This window comes from Centruroides vittatus, unplaced genomic scaffold, assembly GCF_030686945.1.
Source record: "Centruroides vittatus isolate TY-2023 unplaced genomic scaffold, ASM3068694v2 scaffold_373, whole genome shotgun sequence".
NCBI classification, from domain to species: domain Eukaryota; kingdom Metazoa; phylum Arthropoda; class Arachnida; order Scorpiones; family Buthidae; genus Centruroides; species Centruroides vittatus.
The window spans coordinates 620,116-634,531 of NW_027122704.1; the positions used below are offsets into that span (position 1 = coordinate 620,116).

A 14,416-nucleotide genomic window follows, 5' to 3' on the forward strand; every position below is an offset into this window, starting at 1 on the left:
GTGTATCAATTTGGTTCAAACACTAGTCCCCTTCTGACTTTACACACTTCTCCCGGTAATGCTTCTAGTGTTGGAAGCATTTTTTTAGTCATTTATTGGGATCTTTGTCGTATTAGTCTTGGTTTCCTCTATTCTGAACTCTCTTTCCTTGAAATGGCTTCTTGAGAAAGAGCCAAAAGTCCGCAAAGACATGTCTTGGAGTACAAAGGCTGCTGAACCCGTGTAATACTGTGTTTTGCAAGGTGTATCTGGATGAGATATTATCCATAGGCCAGAGCATTGTCATGATGAATGAACTAGTTGCCAGACTGCCAGAGCTGCAGTCTCTTACATTTAACACCACCTCAAAAGTGACATAAAACAGTCAGGTATTACTCCTTTGTTACAGTTTGTCCGTGAGGGGTGTACTCATGATAAACTATACCCTGGTGGTTGAAAAAATGGTCAAAATTACCCTTCCTGCATGTTTGCTTCTTTGGCAATGGAGACTGTGGCATTGTGATTGTGTCTTTGTTTCAAGATTATACCTGATTGAGTCTTTGTTTCAAGATTATACCTGTAGACCCAGGTCTCATCTTTGGTTATAATCTTCATGAAATCAGGACCTGTCACATTCCACCATTTTCACTTAATCACTAATGCGACAATAACAGTGTAAATATGCAACTATCATGACTGCCTGATAGTGACTGCAGGTAGGACAGACTTGCTAAAATTCACACACATGCAGTAGGGTCCAAGGTCACATGACAACATAGTCTACTTCCCAGCTTGCAAATACTTGAAAAGAAAAAAATAATGTCGGATGCTTTTTGATTAGACCTTGTATTTATGCTATAATTGCCAAAGGTTTCATCTTTTATTACAATTTATCATTAATTTAATATTATAGAAAAAATTCAGTTTATATAACTGGGTAATTGACGTAAATAAATTTTTATATTTTTTTTTAATTGGAAGATATATGATTTAACATATCTTCGAATTAAAGTTTACGTGATTAATTATCACACACTGGAATTCTACAGCTTGAACAAGTAATTGAACAGCTTTCCTTTTATGATGTTTTCTAAATAATTTTGTAACCAAAGTACTAAAAAAGAGTCAAACTAAGTGTAATAAATAAATATTTTTAGAAAGATTTTTGTTATTGTGGCTTTCCAAATTTATTGTTGGAAGTTAATAATTTTCAACATTTAAGTACAATGCAGTTCTATTTCTTATATATTAAATTAAAATTAAAAATTAACAAATTATATTATTTTGAACAAAATGCCTCATAAATAAATCTATTTTATGAGTTAAAAGTGTAAAATTTTAATGACTTTATAAAATATCTTGTCTGTTCTGATATTCAAATCTATTCATTTATTTTGATGATGCCCATGTAAGAGATAATGGGGTTAATATATGCTGAAAATATATAAGCTATAAAAGAAAGGAACAATCACATTTCATAAAAAAAAAACCATTAATTCATACCTCATCTAAATCATTATACTGCGCTTGTAAATTTGCCATTTTACTAGATTTTCGTTTAACTTCACGATGCAGCTGAATTAAATCCATATTCTCTTGAACATGTTGTCTATATTCATTTAAAATTTTAAGAATTGATTCTGTAGATATAGATATTGCATAAATGTCATATAGTAAATCTTACTTTTGACCTTGCGTGAGTTGAGATTTTAAATTTAACAATTCTTCATTATATTCAAATTCTTTCAATTTAAGCTAAAACAGTTAAAAAGATAAAACATTTTCTCTCTTTCTCTCAATTAGAAATATATAATAAATTAAAATATATATATATATATTAATTATAAAATATAAAATAAAATATATCATGTAATTTGTTTAATTAAATAATGTCTTAAAAAGTAATAATTTAAATATTAGTATATTTAAATTTAAATACCTGTTCTTTTAAAATTTCATTTTCCTGCTCAACAATATCTAACTGTGATCTGAGAGAATTTACTGTTTCCTCTCTAGAAAATTTTGCAAAATATAAATAAAAGTTTATATGATATTGATATGCATTATGTGTATATATGATCTCAAAAGACAATACCTAATATAAAATAAAAATACAGTAAGACCCTGTTTAATGCGGGGGATGCATTCCTAGACGACAAAGCGCCAAATGAGGTCATTTTAACATACAGTAAATAGGGATAGGGGAACACGCGACCAAAAATAAACAAATTTTACTATAATTTTAAATTATTTTTATATTAATTTGTATAATAATATATGTTAAATAACACATAAACATATGCACACAGAAATCAAAAGTTCATTTTTTGTGACGAAGATCCTGACTTTTCTGAAATTCTTGTTTTTTTGCAATAAAGTTGTGAAGTTTCATTTGTCGCTTTTTTCTTTCCTCAAGCAAGTGTCGGTAGCAGAAGATCGCATCCAAAACGCCTTGTTTTGCTTTTGCACACCTTTTAAAATCTGGATCATTCGCTGCAATTTGATCAACGATTTTGGTTATTATTACCAAACTTTTACTAAGGAAATTTGTAGAGAAATTTTTTGGGTTCTTCGTTTTCAGAATCTCTATTTTCCAGTTCTACATGAATTCCTTGTTCTGCCAGTTCTTGAAGGTCATCGTTGGTAAGGCTTTCACCAGAAACCTGCTGTAACTCCTCAATATCCTGCTCATCTACATCTCCTAGTCCTGCTGTATCAATTAAGTTGAAGTTTGGTCAATTTAACGATACAGAGATAAGCTCTTCTCGTTGAGAATTCTTAAATACCTTCAGCCATAAATTCTTCCACACTTCGTTCGTGCATTTATCAGTTAATTCTTACCAAGCGAAGCTGATATTGCCTATGGCATTTGTAATGTTATATTTTTTTTCAAAATTGCACCAAACAAACATAGATTTAAAGAAAGTACATCATTTTGCCACCTTTTTCTGATCGGTTCATGTTTGTAAATAATCATATTATATACGAATCAATGAAATGCCGTGATAATTTAAATCAGCATAAATTTTGAGCTTTTTTTAAGGCTTTGAACAGAACATGTATCGAATCAGCATTAAGCGAGGCAGCATTAAGCGGGGTCTTACTGTAAAATAGTATATTCAGATGAGATTATGTTATATTATATTATATTAACAAAAAATGAAATTATATTATAGTTTCCTTTTAATATAAAATTAAATCTATTTATGAATAATTCAGTGTAACTCATAAATTAAAACTGAAAAATAAATAAAATGTAAGTCATAAGAACAAAAGAATCCAACAAATACAATTAAAAGTAAGCTATTGATTTTTGCAATAATAATTGATTGAGAGCAATAAAATTAATAGATATACTCCTGTAATCAAAAAGTATTAGGAATAGTTCAATAAAAAGTAAGTAAGATTTGAATTTATTTTCCTCTTCAAAGTAATCCCTCCAACTGCAATGCACTTATGCCAACATTTTTCCAATCCTCAAAACTTGCTTTAAGTAGTTTTCATGGAAACCCCTTCAGGACTAGCAATAAATTTTGTTTATGGCATCAATGGACTCAAAATGGTAACGACCAAGAAGAAATTTAAGTCAAGGAACCAGGAAAAAGTCACACAGTGCCATTGTAAGGAACTGAGTCCAAGCGTTATTTTTAATTTTATTATTATTTTTCGTTTTATTATATTTTGTTTGGGGCTTATGTTTATTTAGGACGAAGGTTCCCCACCACTCTCTTATTAGTAACGAAAAAAGAAGATAAAACAACTCACGAAAAAAATAAGCACCGTAGGAAAAATCTCGCGCACTTGCGCTGCCCAGCAAAAGTAAATGGTCCGCAGAAAAAAAAATGGAGGGGGGAGTCCCCACACTCACTAGTAAAGAAATACTTACTAAACCATCTTAACATCCCAGAAAATTATGATAAATACTTTGTAAACGGTTTATAAGCTTTTGTCGGAAAATTAAAGCTGCCAGAAAGAAAATTAATGTTAGCAAACTAAGTATGTAAATAAGGGGAGTAACCCAGCTGAAGTGTGACGTCACCTCACAGTATAAAACCCGTACGTTAACCGAAAAAGGGGGAGGTGAATTCCAGAGAGAGGTGAATTCCAAATCGAGGTGATCTCCAGAGCGAGGTGAATTCGAAAGCAAAGTGTTTTCTGATAGAAGTCCAGATTGATAATTGGACGATCCAAGGTGTTAAAGAGGAATTCGATTGATGATTTGACGATATTGAAAGGATTGAGGAAATAGGTTTTTCGTATAGTGAGGTGACGGATAGACGTTTAATTCGTAAGAGATTTTGTTCATAGTTTCTAAGTATTTGATTTGTCGAATTTTCAAAGGGAAATTAATATTAAGTTAAGCTAAGTAGCTGAGTTTATTGTCGGGTTGACATGTTGATTTCGTTAATAAATTTTGTTTGGATTATAGACATTTGTACGTAGTAAATTCTAGTTACTAATTAAATATATCTGAACTTTTGCTTTGACTTGATATTTATCGTTATTCTTACTAATTTTTCGGTGCACGCTTAAAAGCCCAGGCCTGGTAAACTAATCTCGAATCCGCGAAAAGTACTCGTTAGGTTAACGAAAGTTTTACCGACCGCAGTTAGTGTCGGTTTCCTAAGATACTAAAAATAGTACTTTACACCATATCAGGTAAATACAAAGATTACAGAATCATATTTGTTGAATTTTTGGCAAAAAATTTATGAACAACAAGAGTATTGAGAGCAGATGCATTAACGTGGAACTAAATCCATGAGTTTTCTAGTCACGAATCAAGTCATTTTCTATGAATTTCTTCACACAAACAATGCAAAATGCTCAAATAATATTTTTTGTTGACAGTTTGGCCAGTCAGAAGGAATTCATGATGCACAATACCATAAAAGTTAAAGAAAACAATCAACACAACCTTGATTTTTGACTGACTTTGACATGGTTTTTTTCAGTTTTGTGAGTGCCATTCACTTGATTGTTGAGCTGTTTCAGTGTCAAAAGCATAGGTCCATGTTTTATCACCTGTAATGATGCATTTTAAAAACAATTTATTTTGAGAAAGCATTTTCTTGGACAATGAATTTGGCATTGAATTTTTTCCAAAAACAACAGTGCAGTACAGTTTACACTGTTGTTTTTGAAAAAATTCAATGCTTTTGGGACAACTCAAGGAGCAATGTGCTGCAAGCTCAAATGATCTTTTAAAATTGCTTGACAAGATCCAAATGATACTGGAACATGTTCAACTATATCCCTAATTGTTAAACACTGATCATTGAGCATCAACGTCTGCCTTGAGTGACATGTTGTTCATCAGTTGAAGTGGATGGTCTACCAGAGCATGCTTCATCTTCATGCATTCTCCACTATCTTTGAACATCTGGTACACTCAAAACTCATTTTGATAGACTATCATCACCAAAGGTTTTTTGTAACATTTGCAATGCTTTTGTAGCAATGATTCTGTTGTGAAAACAAAATTTAATACATGTTCTTTGTTCAATTACACTAGATACTTTGAAAAATTGCCAGAACAAAAATTCTTCAAACACAAAACAAGCATTTATTTAAAAAACAAAAACAGATGATGACATACATATTGATGCTAGATGTCGATGAGTTATACCAAACAATGAAAAAATGACTACAGCACCCTCTTGCACACACACAGTTTACATAAACTATTCTTAATATTTTTGATCACAGTAGTATATCTATTTCTATTTATTTTTTATTTCATTCACTAAAGCTCTTCACGTATATCAGAACATCAATTATGTATTTTGATTAATTATTTCTTAGAACAAGAAAATGTGATAATAATTGATAAAAATAACAAATTATAAAAACATTAACTTACAAATTTTTTATTTCATTTCGTGCTTCTTCAACTAGGCTCCAAGCATAATTAGGAAACGCTGATGATGGAGAAACTCTGCAAAAAGTAAATTAGTCCTATTAAAACTCAATATAAATATTAAATTATTTAGACTATGTCAATGTGTAAAACATTTACTGTTTAATACGCATTAAAATGCTAACTGAAGTTAAAATGTTAGAAGTCATAACAATAATAGTAATTACCTTGATGAAGGATGAAAATAACTCAATCTAGTTGCAGGCGATCCTGTTCTAGATGGAGTACCAGGTTTAGATCGTCCCTATAATTTTATTTATCTAAACATTATTTCAATCTTCTTAGTTTCTTAAATAGGAATAAAAAGTTATCACTTACAGAATCTATTCTAGATGTAACATAACGATATCCAGAAGGCCTTTTGGCATGAATTAAAGCTTGTTGTTTAGCAACTAACAACTAAGAGAAAGTAAATTTTTAAAATTATTATTATTAATTATTAATAAAATCTTATAGATAAGTGAATCTAGTATATTAATTGTGAAAATCACTTTTTCACGCAGTTGACAATTTTGCTTTTCTACTTCTCTTACTTTATCTTGCAAATCTTGAACTAATTCCTCCATTTCAACATCTCTTTTTCTATCTAAAATTAAATGTATTTTAAAAATTTCTTTTATACACCTTTAAATAATAAATACTTTATTCATAATTTTGTCAAAATAAATATTTACATTAATCTTTCTTTCAATAAAATATAAACTAATTGTAAAAAATACCATCTATTTACAATCACTAAATGATAATATTCTTAAATCATCATATAAAATTATATATTGATATTTTAATGTAAATATATTCTTTTCATTTTCTTATGATCATTATACCACTTACTAAAGTCTATTTAATAAAAAAACAATGAATGCAAAATAATTATAAATTATTTTTCAAAAATTGATACCTTCACATGGCATTTTTCTTCAATATTTATAAATTGATATATTGAATTAAGTTATAAAAATATATATATATATATATATATTCATTAGTAAAGAATAACATCAATTAATGTATTTCACTTATATATTTTCCATTATTATTACATTTTAATAAGATATCTCACTAATACACAATAATTTTCAAAATAAAATTTGGCAATTCTTACTTCCTGTGCCAGCTTCTTGTTCCAAACGTTTTTTATCGTTTATCAGACGACTTAATTTAGTGGCAAGTCTAGAAGAATTGTTTTAAACACTTTAAATATGAATTTTAAAAAATTAATTTGCTATTACATATTTTTAATTTTTAATTTATGCAAAAAAAAATCAACCTTCTTACTTTTTAATCTTATCTTCCTGTTTTCTTGCATATTTCTTCAGCAATATATGCTCTTCGTGTAGTCTTAAATACTTGTCTTCCAAATCATCATGATCAATGTGAGATATAGCATGTCTCTCAATTCGAAAGGTTCGATCTTTATTGAAAGTATAATTTTTGAATAAATCTCAATGATGACATATTTAGTTTAAAGGATAAATTATTGTTCACAAAAATATCACAGAGAAATCAATATTTATAGATTTCTTTTAATTGTAATCTATAATAAAAAGACTTAATTTTAAACATATCTTAAACATTTTACCAAGTTCTGATGGAATCTGTTTAATTGTATCATCTTTTTTCTCCTTCACTGGTATAAGATCTCTTCCTGAATCACTGGCATCCATTAGTTAATGTTTAAACATATCTTCTAAATGAGATTAAAAAAAAATTATTTGTGTAATAAATTATTTGCATTAAATTAATTTACTATTCATATCAATTTTAAAAAGTTAAGATTCCAGATTTTAGCATAGTTATTTTATTCGTGCAATTATCTTTTATAATGTATCTAAATTTGAAGCTTTTTACCCAAAGTTACTTTTGATAGTATAGAGAAAAATATATCAAAAATTTAAGATTCCTTAAATATTTTTAATGTCAATAAAAATATAATTCTATAAGCTCACTTTTTAAATTTTAAAGTGATAATTCAGAAATAATCATTTGAAAATTAAAATATTAATGACTTGTGAGCACTAAGATTGGCCTTACTTTACCACTAGACTTATTACACCACCACAGGACATCAAATTAGATTGATTCTGGAATGTACTTCAAATCATCTTGTTACTTTATTCATTGTACTGTACAGTGAATCTGCTTATTGTTTTGTTTTAACAATGTATATTTTTACTACTTTGCTGTTTAACCAGTACTTTAGTTTATTATTCTGTTTTATTGTATCAGCACTACCCTTTTTTATGTAAAATTTTTTTTATGGCGTGTTTAATCTTTTAATGTTCTAAACATCGAATTTACATGTTAAATCAAAAAAGATGAGGGACTTCAGGTCTGGAATGCATTCTGAAAATAAAATAGTGTTTTTCTAAGTCTAATTTGATGTCTTGTAATAAGTCTATGCGGTGGTGTAATAAGTCTAGCGGTAAATTAAGGCCAATCTTAGTGCTCATAAGTCATTAAGAAGACTAGACAAGAAGCGTATCATAGTAAAATATTATTGTTTTCTACAAATCAAATGGTCAGTTGTCTACACTGTCAGTTTTGAAATATTTAAATATATAAAATTTTTTCTGTAATATTCAAATAGCTTTTAAAACCATGAAAATTTTAAAAATCTTTTTAAAGGTTCATGTAATGAACAGTTCCTAATTTATTTAAGAAAAATCAAAATTTTTATAAAAATATATATTTATAAAAATTTGTATATTTTGAATTTTTCCAGTTATATATACATTAATATTTCTAACGTTCCTAGATTTCAAATGTATTGCTAATATAAAACTATAAATAATTTTGATAAGTTAATGAGTAAGTTAACATCACCAAGTATGGATACAATAATGAATGTATATAGTTAAAGTCTTTACATAATTTTTATCTGTATAATTGCTTAGAATATGCATATTTTATTTTTTTTAAATGTAATTTTATATGCTTTGAATTAACTCTTCAGAATTTTGTCCGTTCTCTCATACAATGGAATTATTATTATTAATTTATTTATTTAATTAAACTAGCTTATAGCTGTTGAACTTCTAATTCAAAAGACATAAGCTTATTTTAGTAAAGAATTGTTTAATTATTATTAAATATTAAAATTGTTTGCAATTTTCTACTAATCGTGGATGAGAAAATAATCTTGGATTGAATCATAAATGATTCAAGCAATTTCATTATTTTTTGTGATATAATGATTTCAGATATATGCAAAAAGTTCTATCATCATCTTATGTAAATAAACTTTGATGTTATAAAAAATAAAGTGATTAAGCTCCTGGAAAAATTAATGACTCAATGTAGTGCATTAATTGTTAAATACTTATCAATATAATATTTTGTTAAGCATTCTATAACATGAAAACAGCATTCATATATTAAAAAAACCCAGCAACAAGCTGCTTAACTTTCCCAGAAACATTTGGTGGTGCCATCTGTTAAGATATTTTATTTAAAAACTTTTTATATTTTTAACCATTATAAAATGACAAAAGGCTTAATTTTGAGGGTAGGGGTGGGTTTTACAAAAAATTATAAATGCTAATAATGAGTAAAATCATCATTAAGTCCAATCCTACTGGAGATACAGAATCCCTTTATCTCTCCATCCCATCGACCTTTACTCACCAAAATTTAATAACATCAATCCCCCTAATACATAAACCTCCCTGCAACATTTCAGAAATTTTCGACAAAAAGCACAAAAGTTATTAAGCTTCAAAAAGGGTGAACAAAATTGCGCCACTCCACATACACACATACAGGGGAAAAAACCCAAATTTTTTTGCATTTCTTGATATTTCAAGGTGTCCTGAGCCCAAATATGTAAAAATCTTGGGGGTCATTTTTTGACAGATGCTCTGTTATATATAACAGCCAGAAAGTAAAATGAGAGCTGAAAACTATCATTACTCTGCTAATTTTCTACTTTCATCATTACAATTGAAGAACAAACTTAATACTGTATTTTTAAAAATTAAACATTGTCTTCATATCAGTTAAAAACCACAGGTCTGATTTTAATTTTGATGAAATATTTTTACTGACTTTCAAGTTTTCATTGAAGAGAAATGAGAACAGAAAAAATATAAAGTATAATATTTACTTTTTTTGATACAAATTCTTAAGAACAATCAAAAATATTCAGTTCAAAGCTTTAAAATATACTACCAAAAGAGTAAATAAAAAGTAAGTATATTAGTATTTGTATCAAGTACATGAAAGTATATTAATACTGTATTTGTAAAAAAGTTTTCTTAATAATATCAATATAAATTTATATTATTATTTATAATTTATAAATAATATTAAAAATGTTTATTTGTTACAATATATAAGCCACAGTAAAGAATTTCATAAGAATAAAAGTATTCCCATCAATATTACAAATAATTTAAAAAATAATAATTTGACTAGCTGACCTGCCAAGTAAACACACTCCAACAACCTTAAAACACAGCAAAAATTGAACAACTATAACATTTTTGATCGTTTTAATTTGTCAAATAATAATTTGATAAAAAATAATAAAAGTATCTATCATAACGCGTACACTTTTACAACAAATTAATGTCAATTCTTTTTCTTTTACACGAAACAACACAGAAATAAAATGTAGAAATGATAATTATCCCAATCACGTTTTAGTATTCGTATGCTATTAAACTGTAAAATTTAGAATTTGAAATATCTAAATATAAATCTGGAATATAAAAGTAAATTTGCAAAAGTTTCTTACTTTTCATCTGTTTCTAAATAAATAATTATAATATAAATTAGCATAATCAGATCTAAATATTCATACTAAAACAGTCGGTCTAATTTCTATTTAACAACACTAAATAAACAATGTTTATACATCAGATTGTATACTACTTAAGAATTCCTTTAGATACTAAACTGAACAAAGTCCAGTATAATAAATTATATATGTGATTATTAAAATTTATTTTGTGTCAGAAGATACTTTTATATTATTAAAGATTAGAAAACTGAAATTCAAAACAAAAAATGTTTTAAATCTTAATAGAAAAAAATATATATATATTAAATAACTAAACAATATATATTATTACTTGTTTATTGTTTTAATATTTTATATTAAAATTGTTATCATCAAATATTTAACAATTATTTTAAAAAGTACAGGGTGTTTTTTTTTAAACTGACGGTACTCAGAGACATCTGTAGGGCAATCTAACAGCCAGACTGTCGCGAAATTTGGGAGAGTGACTCAGGACGACACGGAAAAGAGATTCCGCGAAGGAAAAATAGTAGTACCCAAATTCGCCGGTAGGGGTGGATTTGGCACTGTTGTAGCAAAACAGCTAAGAATTTCTTGAAGGTAGTAGCATAGCTAGGGGACTGTGGTAGGTGCGGTCCGCACCGGGCCCCTGGAATGCGATAGACCCATGGGGGCCCCAAAATCACAAGAAAAAAAAACCCAAAAAATTTTTTCGGAGGCCCACAAATCTGGTTCCGCACCAGGCCCAGAGAACCGTAGCTACGCCACTGGTTGAAGGTTCACAGGGGACCATTGCTGGTAGTAGCAGTGCCTGGGGAGTGGCACAACAACTGGAAATGACGCCTTCGACGGTATGGCAAGTTCTGCAAAAAGTTCTCAAGTTCTATCCATACAAGATAAGCCACCTGCAAGAATTAAAACCAAATGACCATGCTACATGGTTGACATTTGCTCTGACATTTTACCTAAATTCAGATAAAAATGGCCCTCATCTCCCCAGAGAATTATCCACTGCCAAGCATTGTCCACCTCTATCCTGGCAAGAAATGTCAGAGCAAATGTCAACGGTGTAGCATGGTCGTTTGATTTTAATTCTTGCAGGTGGCTTATCTTGTAGGGATAGAACTTGAGAACTTTTCACAGAACTTGCCATACCGTTGAAGGCATGATTTCCAATTGTTGTGCCACTCCCCAGGTGCTGCTACTACCAGCAATGGTCCCCTGTGAACCTTCAACAAATTCTTAGCTGTTTTGCTACAACAGCACCAAATCCACCCCTACTGGCAAATTTGGGTACTACTATTTTTCTTCGCGGAATCTCTTTCCCATGTCGTCCTGAGTCACTCTCCCAAATTTGGCGACAGATTTGGCTGTTAGATTGCTCTACAGATGTCTCTGAGTACTGTCAGTTTAAAAAAAACACCCTGTATATATGTATATGATACATAAAATAAATTTTATACATTCTCAGTAAAACTAAATATGTTTGAATATTCAAAATACAATTTGAAATTTTTTAATGAAATTTTCAATCTCTAAATACATCATAATTATTATAATTTTCTAATAAACTTCAAGTAAAAATATTATGCAAGTAGAAATATTTATGTTTTACTTGTATTCTGGCCAAATTCTGCATTAATAATTTAAATATAGTAATTCATTAAAATAGTTTTTTTTAAATTGCTTTCAAGAAAAAATAAATGTAATAAAAAACAGTATTTCTACTAATTTCAACTGATTTTATAAATGATATATAATGTTTAAATTGTTCAAATCCAATTCAATAATGTTTAAATAATCGGCACTAGTTATACAAAATTTTTATGAAAATTATTAAATTTAAATATTGTATATAGAACTTTTTTGAAGTCATATTTTCTTTCGTCAACGTAAGTATTTTTCAACGTAAAATTACAATTTAATTTACAATTAAATTATTGACTTATTCCAAAACAGTCTCTTCTTTTAATTCTTTCTTTACTTCACAACTGGGTGCATAGATAGATACTGGGCATCTTTAACATCACTCTTTATTGGGGGAATTTTAGTCGGAAAATTTTAACCATAAATATACGTATTTTTAAAAAGAATGTGTATTTGTTAGCATCTCTTTACCAAACGCATATTGGTGTGCAAGATATTCCCGAATAAAGAGCAATGTTAAAGATGCCCAGTGTCTACCTATGCACCCAGTTGTGAAGTAAAGAAAGAATTAATTATTCGTATGCAAGATTTTGTCTTATTTCCTTTATGGTTATTTAAAAGTAGCCTATACCAACTCTGAGGATCGAAACCGAGAGCTTAGGATATTAGGAAATTTGATAAAATTGTATGTTATTATATGAAGTATAAATAAAACAAATTCTTATTATATATAATATTCATAAGTTCTCTAATCAAAAGTAAAGAAAATTTTTTTAAATATTAGTATTAAGCAATACAAAATGTGCATTTATATATTAAATGAATTAGTATTAAATCTATTATATAATTTGTGCAAGATGATTCTTTACATGTGATTTACATTAACAGTAACTAAAGTGTAATCTAAGTGCTTATCAAAATCTTAAATGCCAACTGATTAAAGTGCATAAATAATGATAAAATGATGAAACTTTTCAGTTTAAGTAGCCAACAATATCCTACATCTTCGAAAAGTCAGCTGCCATTCTTTTTCCTTTAATCGAAATCTTATGACATATTTTCCAATTCAAAATTCGATCAATGCATCGATTTCACTAAACAATACTGTTGCGCAAGCGCCGTTTATCACGTGGAGTAAGACGAAAGTAATCAAATACTCAATTTCACTTTACTAACGATGGATGTAAAATTAGTTAAATTGTGAAATATAAATTGTCTCATATTAAGTTACTTTTATTATATTTTTAACGCTAAAATATAGAAACACATTAACAAGTATAATGTTATTTAAAACTTTTAACTAAAAAATTTTAATGTGATGAAAGCTAGCAACGAAGTCTTGTTGCCAGATTGGGAAATTTTAAAAAAATTAGAAAAATTTTGGGAGGAAAAAAAACATTTGTTGAAAAATATTGAGAAACTTTTATGAGAAAAATAAACACTATTAAAAATTTGAAATTATTAAACTTTTTAAGTTAATTTTCCTGTTTTGTTCTTGTTATAAACGTAAATAACAAACGTCATGACCTAATTAAACATGGACGTTTTAAATTTACCATTTAACATATATTTATTTTATTGATGATTGTTCTCTAAAATAATCAATTCGAAATCTAAATGCTAAAATCAATTGAAAATCAATACGGAAACGCCATCGTTAGGATGTCTCGCGCCCGCGTGCATGTCCTATATTTTGTTCCCCTTACTAATTAGTGCGAATATACTGTGAATTCCTGATTTTTAATCACCACCAAAACTTATATGAATTGAGTTTGGATCATATGAACGTCAGTTACGTTTTTATATACCAGTCCGTGCAAGTATATTCCTCACTGGACCAGAAACTTGCCATTTTCACATATGCTTGATTGTGCAATGCTATAAATTCATATAATTGCTATATATAATGCCAATTTTACTTCTTCAATGTAATTTCTTTTTCTTAACACCTGGCCATCGGCTAAACCGACATTACAATAGACCGAATGGCCGAGGCATCACGAAGTCAACCTGCCACTCTGGAAACCCGAGATCAAATCCGGGCTGTAAAAGCCCTAAGAATTTTTCGGGGGCGTGGTCTGTACGAAATATATCAGAACCGTGTTCAGTACCGCTATGTCTAATTA

At 28.6% G+C, this 14,416-nt stretch overlaps 1 protein-coding gene across 1 annotated transcript in view; it reads right to left on the minus strand.

Annotated features, from left to right (window-relative positions):
* LOC136988615 (protein fantom-like) overlaps window positions 1-13,557 on the minus strand; it is a 55,108-nt gene extending 41,551 nt beyond the window's left edge. Inside the window, exons 1-11 of the mRNA XM_067286520.1 lie at window positions 13,293-13,557; window positions 7,482-7,589; window positions 7,178-7,313; window positions 7,005-7,072; window positions 6,391-6,485; window positions 6,218-6,298; window positions 6,067-6,143; window positions 5,843-5,917; window positions 1,919-1,991; window positions 1,664-1,734; window positions 1,483-1,588 (exon numbers count right to left, since the gene is read on the minus strand). Coding sequence (XP_067142621.1) covers window positions 1,483-1,588; window positions 1,664-1,734; window positions 1,919-1,991; window positions 5,843-5,917; window positions 6,067-6,143; window positions 6,218-6,298; window positions 6,391-6,485; window positions 7,005-7,072; window positions 7,178-7,313; window positions 7,482-7,566 — 867 coding nt within the window. The 5' untranslated portion in view covers window positions 7,567-7,589; window positions 13,293-13,557. The remainder of the gene's footprint in view (window positions 1-1,482; window positions 1,589-1,663; window positions 1,735-1,918; window positions 1,992-5,842; window positions 5,918-6,066; window positions 6,144-6,217; window positions 6,299-6,390; window positions 6,486-7,004; window positions 7,073-7,177; window positions 7,314-7,481; window positions 7,590-13,292) is intronic.
* Between the last annotated feature and the right edge of the window lie 859 nt (window positions 13,558-14,416).